Below are 19390 nucleotides of genomic sequence, written 5' to 3'. Positions count from 1 at the left end.
AAGCCTAACAGCTACTGGGGAAAAGGGGAGTAATAGCTGCTGCTGGATGTAGCCTGGAGATGAGAGACAAGGAGAGGAAAGGAGAGGAAGATCAAGCACAGGCAGAGAGAACTTAAGAAGGGAAGTGCCCTAAGATCCAACGTGTTGTGATTCACTAATGTTTTAACAAAATATCAAATAGCATTGCAATTTCCCAAAGGGGAATTTCAGACCCTGCAGAAGAATAACCTAGTTGACTGCAGCTGAAAACAGAGGAACCAAGCTGGACATCAAATAGATGTAAAATTGAAAAGGTTTGACTTGTTGCAGCAGAAAAAAAAAATAATCTAATATTCTCCCTCTTTAGAGAAGACATTCTTTCCCTCAAATGTGTATCAGAATCTGTGTAAAGCATCCGGACCAAAGCAAGAAATGTTGCACAGCAGAACAATAACAAGCTGAAGAATAAGCCTGTGTTCAAATCCCAAGAAAAGTAACTCTTGTTCCAGTGGAGACATGCAAAATGTCTCTGAGGCTGAGATACTGTTTAAGAAGCTGCAAGTTATAAATTCAACTTCAACTGCATAGCTCCCAGGTCTGACACAATAAATCAATATCAGCGCTTGGCCTTTCACAAGTGAGGGAAGGATACACTGATGGGAGGAGTATGCCATTCCTGGATGGACCCTTTTTCAATATAAAAATGTCTTTTGCATTGGAAGTTACCAGCCCTAGCTCAGAGGAGCTAAGTGTTGGATGTCAGGTATGTCCTAGAGCTGAGTTTCCTGGCAGCCCTGGTGCTAGGGAGACTGGGAAGGAATCCCTGGAGAGGTAGGCTTACCTCCAGGACTCAGGGAGGGTTTCACCAACATCCTGCCTTGGATTTGGAAAACATTTATAAAACTTACAATATGAAAAATGTTTGGGTGTTGACAACATTGTGTTACTGAAAAGTTTCTGACACCCTGAAGCTTTTGGAGAACTGGAGGTTAGTGTGAAACTGAGATTTAAGAAGAACCAAAACAATGTCACAGTATTTGGAAGAGGTTTGAATGTACTGTTGGAAGAGTGAGAGCCTGGAAAACCAAACTTGCAGTAATAAAGAGACCTGGAGGTTTGGATACTGAGATGGTGTTGAACATTTACATTTTCTTGCTTGATCTTTGCTCATAATTAAAAACAAGCTTCCCTATGAATCTGGGTGTTATAAGTCTCACATGAAGCTTCATAAATCTTAAAATTGCTTGGAAATTCTTCTTGAAAAAGAATATGCCTGTCAGTGGAAGAGATTAATAAAACTACACTTCACCTCTGCTTTATGTTATTTGTTGACTTTTGAGACAGGTGCAGAGTGAAGACTCTAGAGAGCCCTCTAGAGACCTAGGTTTGATTGCGGTTTGCCACTTTCTTTATCCATGCTCGCTGGTTTCTCCTTTCTGGAGGGAAGGAGTTGGTACAAAACAGTAACCACAGAGATCTTGCTTGTTTTTTTTGTATTTCAGTGGGAAGAGCATCCTGTCCCTTAACCTTTATGTGTGTTCATAAATAAAATTTTCTTAAACTTTGTGTACAGGAACATTACTTAGCTTAGCAGCATGCAGGATGCTAATTTTCATCCCAAGTAGATTTTTTTCAGACTGCTGATTGAACAGTGTTATCATGCTGTGTATTGACTCCAAGTTGTTTCATAACAGTACGATTTCCTTTCCTTTTACTGGCATTTAAAGAAAACAATAACTTTTTATTGGCTAAATTTAGAATATCTGTGCTCAAATGGTGTTCTTGTATGAGTTCTTTACAAAGGACAGGAATTAAGCAACACAGAATACAAGAATGTAGTACTATTTTTTGCAATTGGGGAGGGACATGTAGCACTAGGACAAGCGGTAACAGCTTTAAACTGGAAGAGGGTATATTTAGATTAGACTTTAGGAAGAAAACCTTCACTATGAGGACTGTGAGACACTGGAACAAGTTGCTCAGAGAATCTGTGGATGCCTCATCCCTGAAAGTGTTCAAGGACAGGTTGGATGACGCTTTGAGCAGCATAGCCTAGTGGGAGGTATCAGTGCCCATGGCAGAGGGGTTGGAGCTAGATGATCTTTAAGGTCCCTTCCAGCCCAAACCGTTCTGTGATTCTATGAATTATATAGTTATTTCTTTGTCAGTGAAATTACAAAAGCCACAGTTAGGATTTTTGAGGAAATACAGCAATACTATTTTTTTCCTAAAATGTATATTTTTTTTTTTATTTCTACCTTGACATGTTCCCCTTCATTTCTAAAATTCCTTCCAGCTCCCCATTACTAGGAATGGATTTTCTGCTGCTTTCAGCAAAGCAGTGAATGCATCTTTTCTCATTACAAATAATCCAGAAATGAATCCCACTGAAACTGACAGTTTTTATATAAAGGGAAAAAAGATTTCTCCCAATGGAAATGATGACCTTCTCCTTCTAGCTGCTTCTGTAGCAGCCAGGACAATAAAATATAAATTAAGAAGACCACGACAGAGTGGATGGTTAGGGCTATGTTAGCACATAGTACAAAACCATAGGGGAGCTCAGAAGAGTGTGAGTGGTGAGATGAAGGTCAACAGAGAGAGGACTGTGTGAGCAGGAGTCAGGTTGTGAGTAGTGCAATGAAATAGGAGAGAAAGGGTCTGCGAGTGCAGTGGAATATCATGGGCATGATATTGATGGGAAAGGGAAAAAAAATGCAAGGAGCAGGAGCACATCTGAACAAGACTGAAGCAACCTTCAAAAGCTGGAAAGGGAGTGGGAAGGTGTTTACACCTATCCCTTTTGGACAGCAAGTAGAAAAACCTGACTACACATGTTTGCAGCTAAGCTGAGTTGCAAGCTTGAGATGAGAGCACACTTGAATCCAGTCTTTTTGGGATGGAGAATAAGAATCAGAAGACAAGTGAAAAATTTCAACAAATGGTATCTTAAGGATGTTGTGGTCACTTACATTTTTTTTTTGTCTTTTGGTCCATGATTTTGAGTGTCTGCAGTTTACAATAGGGAAAATACAGGGTCTTTGGTTGTACACAGCAGTGAAGAACAAGATCTCCCCAACTATTTTGTCTGTCTCAGTGAATATTTTTTTATTTAAAACCTCAGTAGTTCAAACTCATTTATGCTATAATCCCAGTAGTGAATGATAGGAAAGAAATTGCCAGGTTTCAGTTCTACTAAGCTCTCCCTCTGAATGCCAGGTGATTGTTAGAAATTACTCAAAGGCTTCTTGTGATAGGAGGAACCACTGAACAGATTGCCTGTTTCTTCCTCTCTAGAAAATTAAAATTGGTAAAAAGCAAAGATTTTGAAGACAAAGCATAAGAGTCTCAGACTTTTGCCTGTAGAAAAGCATAGTTGATAACTTACTTAAGCTTTACAGAGTAGAGATAGTAATGTATTTTATGAGGCTAATGCTAATCAAAATGACATATACCAGTATACATTGGTATAAACTGGTGTAATACCACTGCTATGAGGGAATTCTATTTTTTGCTGGATTAAATTATATCAGAATCACTCCATAGTGATTGCTGATTATTTGCTAGTATTTCAAAATGTCTCATGATTAATAACAACAACAAACATTCAGGAGTATAATGAACTAAATAGACGTTGGCTTTTGTAAAAGAACTCCTTTCCAACAATTTCTTTCCTCTTACTCAGGTGGCTCTACATGTGGCTCTTAAGTCTCCTTTAGTCATCAGAATATGATCTGGCTCTGCAAGTTCTCCTTCCCTCCCCTTCTTCCCATCCACTCTGATGCCTTGTGACCCTGCACTTGTCTGCATACCCCTAGCACCTCCCCCAGTCTGCTGGTGTTCACATGCACCCTGCAGCAGACTGCAAGCTCCAGTTTGAGGAACAAGGGAGAAAAGCAACATCTTGCCATTTCATAACTCATCTCAGGTTGTTACCCCTGCAAACGTGATGGTTAAGGCTGTGCCAAGGCTACTGCAGAACACGCTGATTAGTGGGCTGCCAGGCCCATGGAGTCAGAGGAAATTCTCTGGGACTGCAGTCTTGATCCTGTGCTTAACCAATGTGTTAGAGTGGGGCTCATGTGCCTACAAAGAGGACAAAAAAAATATTATGAATCCAGCACTGCCCAACCAGTAAGGCTCAGCACAACTTACTAAAAGAAAGATTTCTTGGAACACATTCAGGACTCTTCTATTACTTCATTTGCTTTCTTGCCAGTAGTTAGAGGTCTGATTGTTTGCTGGGGTCTCATCTTACTCTTGCTGTAGTTACTGACAAAATTCCTCTCACCCTCAAAGGACATAAGACTTGTGTTCCTCCTATCTTTTCCTTTCTCCATCTGTTTTCCCACCTGTATTTACACAGGCTTTCCTCCATTCAGAAACCAAGAGTTATGTTCTAGGATGTAACAACCCCTTGTCTCTGTTTTTAACAGATACTGTTACAGCTGAAGGAATACCAGTATTGCTAAGGAAATCCAGACTGAGTGGGTAGGAAGTGTAGTTATATTTTTTAATTATGTCTGGAGGCTCCATGTTTTCATTGTGTTTTCAGTTGGAGTTTTGTAGCTCCAGTAGGTAAGCATGCAATGGTATCGTTTGTAATGTGTCCACTGCAGTTCCCCCATCCCATTGCTTTTTCTGCTCTTTTTCACCATTGAGAATCTCAATGGTATCATGTCACTTGGGGCCATTCAGTAAATCCATTTGTAGACTAAGTAAACTCATATTGCTGAAAAACAATTTTCTGTTAGCTTCCAAGTATGTTTAATGTAAAGAACTGGATGTGATTTTTCAAAACTCTTTCTATTATATATGGCAGTTGCTTTCTGTGGATAGGAATATGAAAATGTAATGTTCTGCCTTTTACATTGTACTAAGAGACATATACATGTTTTATAGTACTTATTCAAAGGCAGGTATCACTACCTGTGCTGAATATCATAAGTGATCTAGGAAAATTATATACAAATTAGATTCTCATCCCCATCTTCCCATAATATGTCCCAGAGACATATTATGGCATCTTTTTTTGTTTGTTTTTTACAGCATGTAGTTCATGGAGTACTTTAGATTTTTAAATGTTTTATTTTGCTTAAATTATGTAATGCTGTTTTAACAGTTGTCCTTCCACACTTGAAATTCTAATAAATTTTATCTTGCATTTGCTGCAGCTTGTAGAAGGCCAATTAGACAGAACTTCTTTGACCTACCTATTATTTATGGAGCTTTTCCCTATTTCAGAACAGCAACTGTCAGTATCTTTTAGACAACTGCAGCGGAAAGTAATACCATGGGAAGTGTTGAGTCACTTTAGATTATATGTTGCCACTTCCCCCTCCCCTCTCCCCCCCCCCGCTCCCGGTTACTCAGTAGATACTTCCTTTTGATAGACGCTTTTGAAGATTTGTGGTGTAATACTGATTATAATAGAGAAGGTGTTGTTAAAGTGCCTGACTGCTCACTGCTTTACACCTGAGCAATATGATATGACAAACAGTTTTACATTTAGCAAAAATACTGCATATAGCTACTCCTTATGCAAGGCAGTGGTGAGCTAAGTCTCTTAGTATTCATACTCAAATCCAAATAATTAATCATAAGCAGCTTCCTTGAGGTGTGATTGCAATTGAATGCTCTAGGGGAGCAGAATCTCCAGATCTCCATGTGATCGCATTCCTAAAATGCTTTTCAGGTTTAAAATATTTATCTAAAAGTATGGTCTGCAAGAGGTCCTAAAAATGAAATGTCTTTTTGGCTCAGACTGGTCTGCCATTTTGAGAATACATTTCCTCGTGCTATAGCATAAATTCTTATTCTGCATTGTAGTGTTCTTATGACACCATATTTTATATAGAAAGTACCATGAAGTCAGAAGAACTCACTACTCAGGCAGAATATATTTTTTTTAAGACTAAGAGACTTTTTAAGAAAATAAAATGCAAATAACTTACCCTGTGAAAGGTAGAAGTGGGTTTGGTTTTAGGAGATTTATTAGTTAGAAAATGTTAACATAAATCAATAATGCTATCCAAATAAAATATTTTTGAAACCAAATTCTAATTCTGTGAATTCATGAACAGGATAAAATCTTAATTTAGATTTTATGCATAAAAGAACTAAACACAAGCAAAATATCAGATCAGCATTACTTGGAAATTTGAGATGGCCAGCAGATAAACCAGAAGATTTTGCAAGTACCTTTGATTTTACACAGTAGAATTTAAACTAAATATTTGAATTTATATTAAATATTTAATCTAAATATTTAATTCAGGACTGACAGACTCTGATATTTTGTTTAATAATTTAATAGGTGCAATATTTTTATAGTCCACTTAAATTCAAGTTGAATAGTTTAATTTGTAACTGTTATTCTTTGCCAAACTCGAGATGACAAGGATGTAACACTGAATACTAAGGAACAAAGTGGCTATTTTCAGCAGGGAATAGGCATTCATCTGAAAAGTAGGCATAAATTCATTACAAAAAATCACTTTTGACCTTTGACCCAAACAGTATGAAAGCTACATCTGTACTTAGGCACATTATCACAGAATCTAACCTAAATTTTTATTTTTAAAAATAAAATAAAATTATTATCAGTTGAATTATCACCTTTTACAAGATAGTAAATAAACTACCTTAACCTAGTAGAAAGAACACTTCATTAAAGATTAAAGTAGAATAAAAATGTATGGATGTTCTGTTATAAATAGCAATGAAGATAAAATGAGGATTTGTGTTTCTGTTTTATATAAGGATTCTAAGCTTCTGTTCTCCCAAACAGAGCTTTCTCAAAAGAGTTTGAGTTAACAACAGAAAATAGACAGGCTGGAAGAATGTCACTGGCCTCTGTTTGCTCAGTCATGAAAACTTGGCCACAGCTATTTTCAGTACCTTCAGACAATAAAAAGAAAAGACAGGTTAGGACGACCTGACACAAAATGTCTCTGATAAGATGAGATGCCAGTTTTATAAAGGCAGTTGTGTTTTAACTATGTTTGGCTGTCTTTCTTGATGTAAAAGTAATTGTGGTAACAATATTTCTGAAAATTATTATACTACCAATATATATTAAGCGTATTACATTGAAATGTGCTTAGTAGTGTATGAGCATTAACTTTACAGGAATACGATGACTTAAAAACATGCAGCTATATATCAGTCTTGTCAAAAAATACAGAAGTCATTAGAGAATGGCTAGAATAGATTGGCTTGAATAAATTGCCTTGAAAGTTAATACATGCTCAAAATGTCTTCTTCTATATCAACATTACTGACATCACAGTAGATAGTATTTTAAAGGCTCCGCCTATTTTTATTAATGAATTTCACATGGAAATAATAAGAGGTCTGCTCTGAAAAAGTCTTCAGAACATCCAAATTAGTAGCATGTTACCACACTGCTTTTCTCAGAGCTGCTATAAAGTTGTGTATTCATCTTTATTCAATGAAATGGACTGATAAGAGCAAGAGTTGTTTCAAGAAGCAGGCTTTTCATAGGTAGGTGTCACAGAATAAAACTGGGAGCAAAGTAAAGCAAGGACCATATTTTGAGGCTCTAAATATGAAACAATGATAAATAAATATGAAATCCTTTTTTGAATATATTCCTCTGTAAATGCTTTCAAAGTTTGAGCTAATGAAAGTTAGGCAGTTCTTTTTTGGAACCAAAATTTTTGCCTCCAGGAATTTTGTGCTATCTCCAATGAAATAAAAATATCTCTCTCTGCCAATAGAAATGCTGTTAGGAAAAAAAAGGGCTAGAACATCTCTAATGAGACCATTTACTATACCGAACATTTGGCAAATATATATATATATGTATATATATATATATATATGGATATGTATATATATATTCATTAAGCAAATGAAGGCTTGGGCAGGAGACCTTTATGGCAGAGCATAATGGAAAGAAATACAGCAAAAGAACTAATCATCTTCCACAGATCAGGAAACTGGTTATAAAATGCCCATCACGGGTACCTGTCTCCAGCTGCTTTTAGCTTGTCTGTTTTGAAGGTTCCGTCTTGTCACAGCATGGCTTTAGAGACAAACCCTTCTTTTTTCAAACAGGGTGATTGTGTCCTAAGGATTACATTCTGAATGAAAGGGACTAGTAAAGTATTGTTTGTGGAGGGTGCCAGTATCCCATATAATCTGCTTCTTTTTCCTACTGACCAAGAATACTAGAACCTTTATTATTACTACTGGCTATTGCACTGTAGCATCATGTCGTACTGAAACACAGAAGCAAATATTCTTTTCAGTCCCCAATGCATTATCTTCCTTTCTTCAGATATATGACATGATGTATATGGAACATCTTCATGATGATTAAATTATCTAATCTGATAAAGGTGCTGGCAGTCATGAACAGATATTTGCAAGCAAGACTCATGTTCTAGGTACATTTAAACTAGGTTTAGGCAAATAGATTAAAAAAATGACAGGAGACTGAAACTGAGGCATTAAGGAAGTTGGTCTGGACCTTTAATTGTAATTGGCTATTTTCGGTCCCTCTACAAAATAGTAACTAATCGGCAGTGTACCCAGGCCTCCTTCATGAATTTTCTCTCTGGTCAATGAACCCAGATATCTGAAAGCAGCTCTACAGGCTATTGTTTTTGGCATTTTTTTAAACAAAGAGGTCATACAAGCAGCATCTGTGATTTCTCACTCTGACAAACTCAAACTGTCTTGTCTGCAATCCATGTTTAGTATAAATAAGGTGAGAAAAGGTGTAGGTTTTGCTTAGCTTTTCTTCTGGACAGTCCACATTACAAACTTGACTGTGAAAGGCAGTAATTATGTCCATTTTCATTGCTCCTTAAGTTCCCTCCTTTGCTTCAGGACTTTTCCTGTTGAGCAGTGACTATATTTTACAGTTTCTTAAATACGGAAATACATTTCCATCCATTCCATAGATCTAGATTTGAAGGATGATACTTCCTTTGTTTTTTTCCTCCACAGTAGTGGTTAATACGAATGTAAATAACATTTTCCAAAACAACTGTGAAATTATTATTATTATTATTATTATTATTATTATTATTATTATTATTATTATTATTATTATTATTATTATTATTATTATATAGATTACTAAAACCCATTTAGTTGATGTAAGCTACAACCTAGCCGTAAGAGCTGGTGCTTGTCTTTCTAGTATCTATAACAAAAAGCAATGTACCTGTGTGTTTCCCATTTTGTGCAGTAGTGATAATGTATTGAAAGAGAAAAAGAATACTTCAGAAGTCAGAAAAAAAAAGTAGGTATATGATTTGATGTTTTCCAGAGTTTAACGCAGAAAAAGGAGACAGAAATGCTGAAGTATATTTTAAAGAATTTTTTATCAAATGAAGCAGCTTTTCCCTCTGTGTATTAGAGAGGGCTAAGTCAAGATGGAACTGGGAAATCACTCGGTTTCTGAAAGAATGGAGTGCCTAGAAGCTTACGGTTTCTTTTTTAATTGCTTGAAGTTTCTATATTCCTTTCCTAAAGAAAAAAAATATCACTCACATTACCTCTTTTAAGCTGGGAGGAGTGCCCCAAGCTGAAGGTTCATTCCTGTGACTGGTGCTCAAAAAAAATGTCTATTAGCTGGTTTCTGGTCTATGGACAACTTTCGTAGCTTGAAGAAAATCCAGAACTTTTCATTTTGGCACTGTAACATAAAGTTTTTGTTATGTAGAGCTATTTAGAAAAGAAGAATAACCTAAATCTGGTAGTTCTAGGAAACTTAATCTAAAGACTTTTAAGATGGGTAGATGGAAAGATCTTTTGTACATCTAAGTTTTTTCAATATTAGTGTAGGAACTCTTTGCTCTCTGTAAAATGAACATTATTCTGATCCACTGTCCTGCTCTCATAAAACACTCCCAAATACATTAGACTGGCAGCCCCAAGCCTTTGAATTGCTTTGATTTTCCAACTTGCTTATGCTACTGAAAGTAACCAGATGGTCTGAAGAGCTGCTTTCCCATTTGCACAGCAATGTATATGCCTACTCAAGATGAAACAAGTTTCCTGCTGAGGAGCTGAAGCAATAGTCAGCTGTCCTCAGCTGGAAGGACATTTCACTAGAGCCTGAAATCCTGTAATGTCAAATCTTGACAGATGATTGGGAACTTGTAACAATCTTAGGAGGGGACAGCGCACCTCATAAACTGTTGCAGATAAGAAATGCATAGAAACTTGTAATTATTTGTAGTTGATTTTAATATGAAGAGCACTGTAGCACTGTATGTCTAAAACAGTAGTTAACTTATTTAGTTAACATGTTTAACTAGAAAAATTAATTCCTAAACCTAGTAAAGTGAACTTTTGCTTTAATTTTTGCCTTTGTGTCCTTGCAGCACAAAGCTGTTCATTCAATAATAATTCATTGTATTAAATTTCTACATACTGCTGTGTACCATCCTAAGCTAAGAAATATGTTCCCTGGAGACAGGGCCAGTTTGGTGTCCTTCAATGAACCAGCTAACTACTGAACTAGTAGCTGTTTCCTTTAACAAAACAGTTTATCTGTTGGTGAACACATTTCGCTTGCAAGGCGACTTTGTATTGTTATTTTGATTTTTGAAGGTTTTCAATCTCTAGTGAAATGTTACTGTTTCTTAGAAGGCTGAGTAATTACATCTGGAGTATAATTTGTATTGAAAGTGAACTGACAAGTTAATGGCAAGATGTCATGCTGTCAGATAATCTGTTCAGACTCCTGAAGTAAAAAAATCATTTTTCCTAGGTCTGTGTGAAGTAGAAAGAGAAAATTATTGCTAGGGTTGCCGGTCCATTTACTCATTTAGCAAAGACTAAGAGAGCAGTGCAACATGACAAATGGTGCTAACAGTGAACCACTCCCATATTCCCAGCAGTTATTTTATTGAAAAAATAAATAAATTATGAATCCTATGTCAGGAGGGGAGGGGGGGAATTTTCACCTACAGTGGCATAATAATGCAGTCCACAAGAACAGTGAACTTCATCTCACTTGGAACCAAAGCTGTGGACCTTGCAAAAGGCCTACTAATCCTGTTAGGTGTTCTGGAAATCAGTCTTTCGTAGTGCTGTCTTACAGGTATGTAGAATTTTCTATCCAGAGGGTTCTGTCGTGCTAATGCAATAATAAAATGCAATCTACATGTGCCCTATTTCAGAATATACAGATATGGGCAGGATTCTTTAGAAGTTCATGGTATTCAAAAAACTCAGCCTGATGCTTTTGCTGAAATACTACCACGGAGTCAGAGTCATGGAATACTTTGGGTGTGAGAAGACTTTTAAGATCATGAAGTCCAACTGTTAACCTAGCACTGCTAAGTCCACTACGAAACCATGTCCCATGTATGTGTGCAACTGATTCATTGCTCATTAGTTTTGATTAGTATAACCTTTAGAACAGCCTTAGCTTTAAACTTTAGTCATTGAGCTTTATAGTTGGCAGCTTTATCACAAAAAGTGCATTGTATTTGAGCAGTTTTCCATGTTCTTTTGGGAGCTGCATTGTTCTGTAGGGAAGATCTGTTGCAGGACACAAATTGGGATTTTCACTGGCAAATAATTTACACTGGTATTAAATATGGACTGTAAGAATAAATAATGTTTTTAGCATAATTTAGTGCTTTCAAATACTCATTTTTTTATTAATGCTGTGATTGACACTTGTTTCAGAATGTTCTAGAGAATAGTTTCTGAAGAGATTAAATAATTAAAGTGAAACTTGCATTAAGAGGTGAATTACAGGTTCGTTGTAGTCTGACACATAACTATTAATTGGAATTGGAGATATTATTTCATTTGAAAAGGGAAGGTAGAAGAAGTATTTGACACTTTGAAAGTATCAGCATGAAGGCAATGCAACATGCCAGCTGCAGATGGGAATATTAGTGAGTAATGTGCTGCCACAGCTTTCTTTTTATGCTAATAGAGAACCTTACTTGTCCAAGCTGTTTGAAAATAGTCTGTACCCTTTGTGTTTCACTGCACACTCCTGTACTATTTTTTGTATTTCATCGTCTGTTTACGTCAATTGAACACCAAGGAGAGTATAATTGTTGAGGTCACCTGGTGCACTTGATGCAACTTTAAATATATCATGTGTTTTCATTATTTTGTTCCCTTCTTGAAACATAGTGTTTTTTTTTTTCTTAAAAAAGCAAACAAACAACAAAAAACAACCAACCAAACAAAATAAATACTTTTATTTATTTAACAAGAACACGTGTTTGATGGGCACACATTTTGACACTGTGTTCTTCCTTTCCAGTCCAAGTAAACAATGTTTCATATATTATATCTTACTGTGCTTGAGAGTTTGTTTCAAAAAAATAGGCAGTAGATGAAATGAAGTTAAATGAAGAACACATAAAATTAACAAGCACATTAGTCTTCTGGCTAGAGTATAATTGATGCTATTGATACTTATAACAGAGCACTATAGGTGATCTATCAGTGGCTAATACAACTAATGATTCAAGAAAAAATGCTGGAAATGCATTACATAGGTATTCGTTACATGATACTTTTTCTGTCAGAAGACGTTCATCTTTTGAATGAGACCATTGAACTGGAGCCAAGAACTAAAGCCTGCTTCCTGAGCAGGAAGGGTCTACAGTGGCACTCAGCTTCTAGGTGTTGGGACATTTTTTGTATCTTTCCTAACTCATCCTTTATCATCTTATCTAACTAGAAGAGTCCAGTGTGGTTACTGAGAGCCTTCAAGAATATGTTCTTCAATCAGACGCTGTGGGCTGACAGTGTTGTCAGAGTACAATGCACAGTTTTCAGTGACCCTTTCTCTTCCAATGATTGACAAGAGTATTAGGAAATGAAAAAGGGAAAAAAATTATATTAATTGCAGTAATATCCATGAATTCCATACTCCTCTTGTCCTGTGATGATATGTAACATCGCCTTTTATGTTTTTTTCCTGTCCTTGTTGAATTGATCTAAAATACAGTGTTCTAGATGAATAATGATGAAAATACTACTTTCTTCATTTTTTTTGCACTGTTCAGAATGGTTTTGATCAGTAGTCAACATTTGGGGTTTTTTGGGCATGTGATGCTTTTTAAACTCAAGTGCTTTTATTTGTTGAGTGGAGCAGTAAGCACCTCCTTACGTATCTAGTGTAGACTGCAGCAATTTTAAGTGAAGAAAGCTGGAAATCGAGAGTTGATCATTAATCACACAGTTTCAACCTAGTTATCTCTAAATTCAATCAAGTATTCTAAAACTTTTTTCTGTGTGAGATCTAAAGAACTTAATAGGAAATGGAGCAGACACTCACTGCATTTAACTGCTCCCTTTGGGCAAAATTTCCTTCTCACTCTTGTGACTAAAATGCAGTGAGTTCAATCAGTGGAGAAGAGGTCAAGCTGAGCTAGGGGATGGAAGAGCAAAGGACTGACTTCTGTTTGTCCTGGCTGGCTCTACAGTAAACTATCATTATTTCATAGATACGAGGTTTTGTGAGGGACATTAGGTCAAGACTCTTACAATACCCATTAGTCTATAAATTCTCCCCAAAGCTTTTGGGTTTTAAGTACATTCTGTGCTAGTACTAGTCCCGCATTAATTTACTTTATCTACTATTATTTAAGCATCTTAGCCCCTAAGCCTTCAGGGTTAGGTGGCATGTGGACATTCCTCAACAAGAAGTATGAGACAAAAAACCTTCAAGGTTCTGTACATTCTAGATTAATTAAATAATAATAATAATAATAATAATAATAATAATAATAATAATAATAATAATAATAATAATAATAATAATAATGATGATAATGATAATAATAATATTTGCTTTACCATACCTTAAAATGATAGTTGATTGAGAATAATAATTTGTGATGAACACAGTATTTAAATATGAACAAATATGTAATCACTGCCCCAACTTCTAGAACTAGGGAAGGGAAGCTGTGTTTCACCCTATCAGAGAGTAAGAATTCTTGATATTTCTAAGTGTGTTCTTATTTCCCTAGCTTGAAACACTTGCTTTTGCAACTGACTTTGTAATTTTTCTGTCTCTTAATATAAAAAAAGAAATATTATACCCCACATGGTTTGTTCTTACAAGCCTTGGACATTCCATTGTTGAGGTATCAGCAGCAATCACAAGTTTGGGGCTGTTTCTTGGGACTTGGCATATGGCTTTGGCCTCCTCTCTTCCAAAATGATGAATTTCTGTTGGAGGCACTTGCAGATAAAGGCTACTAGATTAATCAAATGCAGTAAGCAGAGGTTTTAGCCCAATGAGAAAAAAAGTCTAAAAAATAAAAATCACATTCACTCTCCGCAAATACCTAGCTGTTTGACAGCTGCTGGATCATTTCTTATAACTTAAAGAATTTTGTTTTTAAAGGCTTGATAAAATCAGAGTCCAGACTGAGGAAACCTTTAAGCAGAGCTTTTAAAGTACATTAGTTATTTTTTAAGAGTATCAAAAATAGAATTAAAAACCTTCAGAGTTGTTCCGGCAACCGTGTGTAAACAGCAATGTAAAAAATTACCATTGACGACTGAATTATTGCTTGTTAGCACTAAGTCACTTCCCAGCTTTTAAGTTTCACATGGTTCACTAACTTCTTTGTTTTTTGTGTGTGCTGAATTTTTTCTCCCCCAGAGATCTGCCTTTTGACCAAGGGCCGTCGAACTGCTAGTGTACGAGCAGACACGTACTGCCGCCTGTACTCCCTCTCAGTGGACAACTTCAACGAGGTTCTGGAAGAGTACCCCATGATGAGAAGGGCCTTTGAAACGGTGGCAATTGATAGACTTGACAGGATAGGTATTGTGGTTTTTTTCCATGTTAGGAATTCTTAAAACCTTTCTGCCTTTTCTTTTCCTTGAGTTGCACCAGAAAATGCCCAGATTAAACCTTAAAGAATTTGTTTCTGTTACACTGCAGTAAATGTTCTATTGATCTATGAGTAAGACATGTGTCTAGACAACAAATTCTGTAATACCACTTTTACTTAATGAAAACATTGAGTTTTAGAAAGCTTTCATACTCTGTGAGGATTATTTTGTATACTTTAATTCTCATTAGTATTATTTATTAATCCTGTATATCTCTTCTGCTGCCCTCAGCACGTGATAGGGTTCATGCTGTTCCCTGAATAGATGACATTTTCCTACATAAATTGTTTACAGATGACATCTATAATGATGGGAAGTGCTGAAGCCTCTTAGCACTCACAAAACCCGTGTTGGTTGAAGTGAATTAATCCTTTGCAGCAGGGCTCTCATTTTCCTCACAACATGGGCACTGCTAGCATTGATGGCTGCACACAGGCGTTCCTCAGATCTGTTTGCAGTCAGAAAAGCAGGCCAACAATATCCAAGTGAAAGGCAGAGGATATGGCAGATTCCAGACATCCTGGACTTCTCTAGTAGGACATACTAGATAAAAGGTCTTTGAGAGAATTGCACTATGATCATGATTATTGACACTGGTTTTAAAATTCAGCTGTGCACAAAAAATAATTTATGCTGTTTGGTGGTGTTTCCCCAACTTCCCAAGAAAACTCCAGTGTAAAGATTTCCCCAAACTATTCTTTCTCAATACAGTTGTGTCTACACTGTCTTCAAAGTGAATACAGAAGGAATTGCAGGAGAATGTCATGCTGTCTATTCTAAGCTGAAGATGTGATTTGGAAGCAAGCATGTTTTCTTTAATATAGCAAAAAAAAAGACATGAAATGCAGGTGCAGAAGTTCCTAATAATAATCTGTTTTAAAATTTTGCAGATTGTGGGCACTCAGTGCATTAATTGATCTCATCAAGACTTTTCAAACTCTTATAATTTGTCTCTCAAGGCTCTCTGGAAATGTAGTCTTAACTCTTAGTAATATGTGTTTAATTAATATTAATAATGAAGTCCAGTCTGCTGTTAGAGTAGCAATCCCATTTACAATATTAAATCTACACAGGAGAAAAGATAAAATGTCAACCTTTTTATCAAAAAAACGATCGAGTGCAAGTGTGTTCCTGTGTGTCTGGTGACACAGAGTAGCTGTATACATATTGCAGACACTGAGAGCCATCAAGCAGACATCAGGACACAGTGTACAGCAGTCTTTTTTTATGTAAGCAGGTGTCACATTATCCATGGGTTCATACTAGCTCACAAACATTTAAAAAGATGATTTCTTGCAAGCTAGTCTAATGTCTAATAATTAGTTCCAGGGAATGTGCTAAATGGCAAGTGTGTTTATAACTTATGTAACAGTTTAGTGGAAATTAGGACAGTTTTGCAAAGAGAGAGAAAGACATTGCGTGTGCAGAGCCTCATGGCTTTTTCCACCCTGTTGTTCAGTAAATTACCATGGTTACGTTTTCAGAATAATTGTAGTATTAGCAGTACCATACAAGTGAAGAGGCGCAGAAGTCCAGGTGTCTTTCAGCACAGGGCAGTTAGGAGAGCCTGCTGTGCTGGTGCAGTGCGCGGGGCCCTGGGCATGTGGCGAGACCAGCCGTCAGGAGCTGCCTGCCAGCCCGAGTCACTGTGGTGGTGCCTGCTGTGGCACAGCCTCCAGCAGCCAACTCACTGCTGAGCTGTGGCTCCTGCTTAGCCTGGTGTTTTCTGTGGGTTTTACAAATACAGCCCTCAGTGGTGGGAGCTGAAATTCAAAGTCAGAGTGAGGGTCTGCCCCGTGAGTCAGGCTCGCTAACTCTTCTGCCTCTCTGTGAAGGGAAGAAGAACTCAATCCTCCTGCAGAAGTTCCAGAAGGACCTCAACACTGGGGTTTTCAACAACCAGGAGAACGAGATCCTGAAGCAGATTGTGAAGCATGACCGGGAGATGGTGCAGACCATCGTCCCAGTGAGCTTGCAGCAGACGCCCTCCCTGAACTCCAGCACCTCCGCCTCGTCGTCACGCGTCAGGACACAGTCTCCTCCTGTGTACACCGCCAGCAGCCTGTCCCACGGAAACCTGCACTCCCCCTCGCCCAGCACACAGACGCCCCAGCAGGCCATCATCCTCTCACCCTGCTCGTACACCACCGCCATCTGCAGCCCGCCCGTACAGAGCCCTCTGGCCGGCCGAACTTTCCAGTATGCCACGCCGACAGCCTCGCAGCTCTCCCTCATGCAGCAGCAGCCACAGGCATCCCAGCAGCCCCCTGGGGCTGCGCAGAAGAACGAGGTCCACAAGAGCACCCAGGCCCTCCACAACACCAACCTGACCCGGGAGGTGCGGCCCCTCTCTGCCTCGCAGCCTTCCCTGCCCCATGAGATCTCCACCCTGATCGCCAGGCCTCACCCCACCGTGGGGGAGTCCCTCGCCTCCCTCCCACAGCCAGCCCCAGGTCCTGGTGTGCCCCCGGCTGGCCGGGCCACTGTCCCCCAGCGGGTCTCGCTCTTCCGACAGATGTCCTCGGGAGCCATCCCGCCACACCGGGGCTCTATGCCGGGCCCAGCCACCCTGCAAAGGGATTCTTCTGCAGTCTTAAGCACAGAGCCTGAAGGAGATAAACCGCGGTTCGCGTCAAATTTATAATCCCTTGTAACGGTGAGCAACAGACTTGTAACAAACCAAGCACCATCCCCAAACTCTTTTAGCCTGTTTCCCAATGTACCCAAGCAGTCTACTATGAGAAAAATACTTTAGACAGCTTTGCCCTACATAATGAATGTAAAAATTATATATATATATAATAGGTATATATATATATATAAAAAGAATGAAAATTGTTTGAATTCATGTCTTCCTTTCTTGCAACCATTAAAGAAGTCTAAATTCAGCTGAAAAATTACTTCTTTTTAATGTGTCGACTTTAACATCAATCAGATTTCTCTGTTCATGAGGTTTGCTATTTTCATGGGAAAATTGTCAACACAATAACAAACTTCAAACAAGTATATTTAAAAAACAGAAATACTAATCTGACTAACATATAGCACTGACCGAGTGATATTCTGAAACCTTTGTTATTTCATTTATTGCATACATATTGTTAATTTCTCATGAAGAATTCAGTTGTTATTTCCCATTGCATTTCAAATGTTAGCACTTTCTGCTGGAAATTAGATTGGAAAAGAAATAAATTGCAAACACCTGCAGTCAAAAGGCTGGCATTAGTACTCCTCTGGATAGGTTGTAACCTCACAACATGTCAACCCTTCTGTTGTTTCAGAAAACTGGGTGGACTTCAGTCTTCACATTGCTAAAGACTTTTACAAAGACTATAACTATTGCCATTGTAAATAACTTTTTAGACCCAAACAAAAATAGCTGCTGTGTGGTGTACCATTGCAAGGTCTTTGTTTAGGAATTTAGGTTCCAGTCTTCACTTCAAAATTTACAGTTTTAAAATTTGTTAAAGCTAAGTGCAACACAGCTGTTAAATTGTAATGCAATGGCTTTAAACCTACAATGTTACTTTTACATGCAGTGTTTTATGCAAAATTGTACGCTTGATCCTGCAAACCGCTTGTACTTCACCAATACCATCACTTTTCTTCTCCTTGCCCTCAATAGCATCTGAGAAAATTCCATGCATGCTTTGAAAAAAAAATAATAAAAAAAAATAATTAAAAAAAATAGGTTTGGTCAGCCATTGTAGGAGAAGGCTTTATGGTATACTAGAAAATAATATCAATTCATTTATTGTGTCTACCTTAAAATTCCTATAATGCTGACTTTGAAACTCTGGTTTAAGTCTAGAAGTGAGGTTTTTAATTTAAAAAATTATTTGTAAACCACAGCTTGATTTAGGCTTTCAGGTGCTTTCTGTGTCTTCACGGTAGTTTTGTAGTTGACTGTGGTGTTTATTTACAAAAATAAATATAATATAGCATCAAGTCTGTCTGGAAATGCACGATTTGCTCTGTGTATATCGTAATTAAATGGATAGTATATCCTAAGGCATGTAGTGTCAAACATAGCCCATAGGTACGAGGTTTGTTATTTTTTATGTCTTCAAAACAGGAAGGAAATTATGACAGAAAGCAGGGTTAAAGCATACTGTTTTGTGAATGTTTTGTTTTGTTTGCTCAAACCTTCACGTTATCTTATACACACACACACAAAAAAAATTATTTCATAATCGTTTGTGCCTGATTTGTCACATTAAATAGAGATTGAAACTAAATGTGTCATAATTTAACTCATTGAAAAATCAGCATTATGGATATTATACAAGTGTATATTCTGTTCCTTAAAACCCAGCTGACTCATGTTAAGGAAGTGAGCACAAAGGAGTTCTTCTTTTTCCATTAATGCTCAGCTTAATGATGCATGGAAAAATTAAATAACATCACAAACTACGTAATGCAGTGAATCCAGATGTACTTGAGAGCCAAGTAAATATTCTAAAGCTAACAGAGCTTGAACCCATGCTGCCTGTTATGCCTTTTACTAAAGAAGTATATAAAATAAAAATTAAAAAAAAAT

The 19390-nt window shown here is 37.3% G+C and overlaps 1 protein-coding gene across 1 annotated transcript in view; it reads left to right on the top strand.

The window, feature by feature from the left end:
• HCN1 (hyperpolarization activated cyclic nucleotide gated potassium channel 1) overlaps positions 1–18014 on the top strand; it is a 197877-nt gene extending 179863 nt beyond the window's left edge. The window contains exons 7-8 of the mRNA XM_051643424.1: positions 14615–14779; positions 16686–18014. Of these exons, the coding sequence (XP_051499384.1) occupies positions 14615–14779; positions 16686–17494 (974 nt within the window). The 3' untranslated portion in view covers positions 17495–18014. The remainder of the gene's footprint in view (positions 1–14614; positions 14780–16685) is intronic.
• Positions 18015–19390: the final 1376 nt, after the last annotated feature.

The sequence above is a fragment of the Apus apus genome, chromosome Z, assembly GCF_020740795.1.
Source record: "Apus apus isolate bApuApu2 chromosome Z, bApuApu2.pri.cur, whole genome shotgun sequence".
NCBI lineage: Eukaryota > Metazoa > Chordata > Aves > Apodiformes > Apodidae > Apus > Apus apus.
Note: the sequence above shows the minus strand (reverse complement) of the source record. Positions and strands in the feature narration are given on the sequence as shown.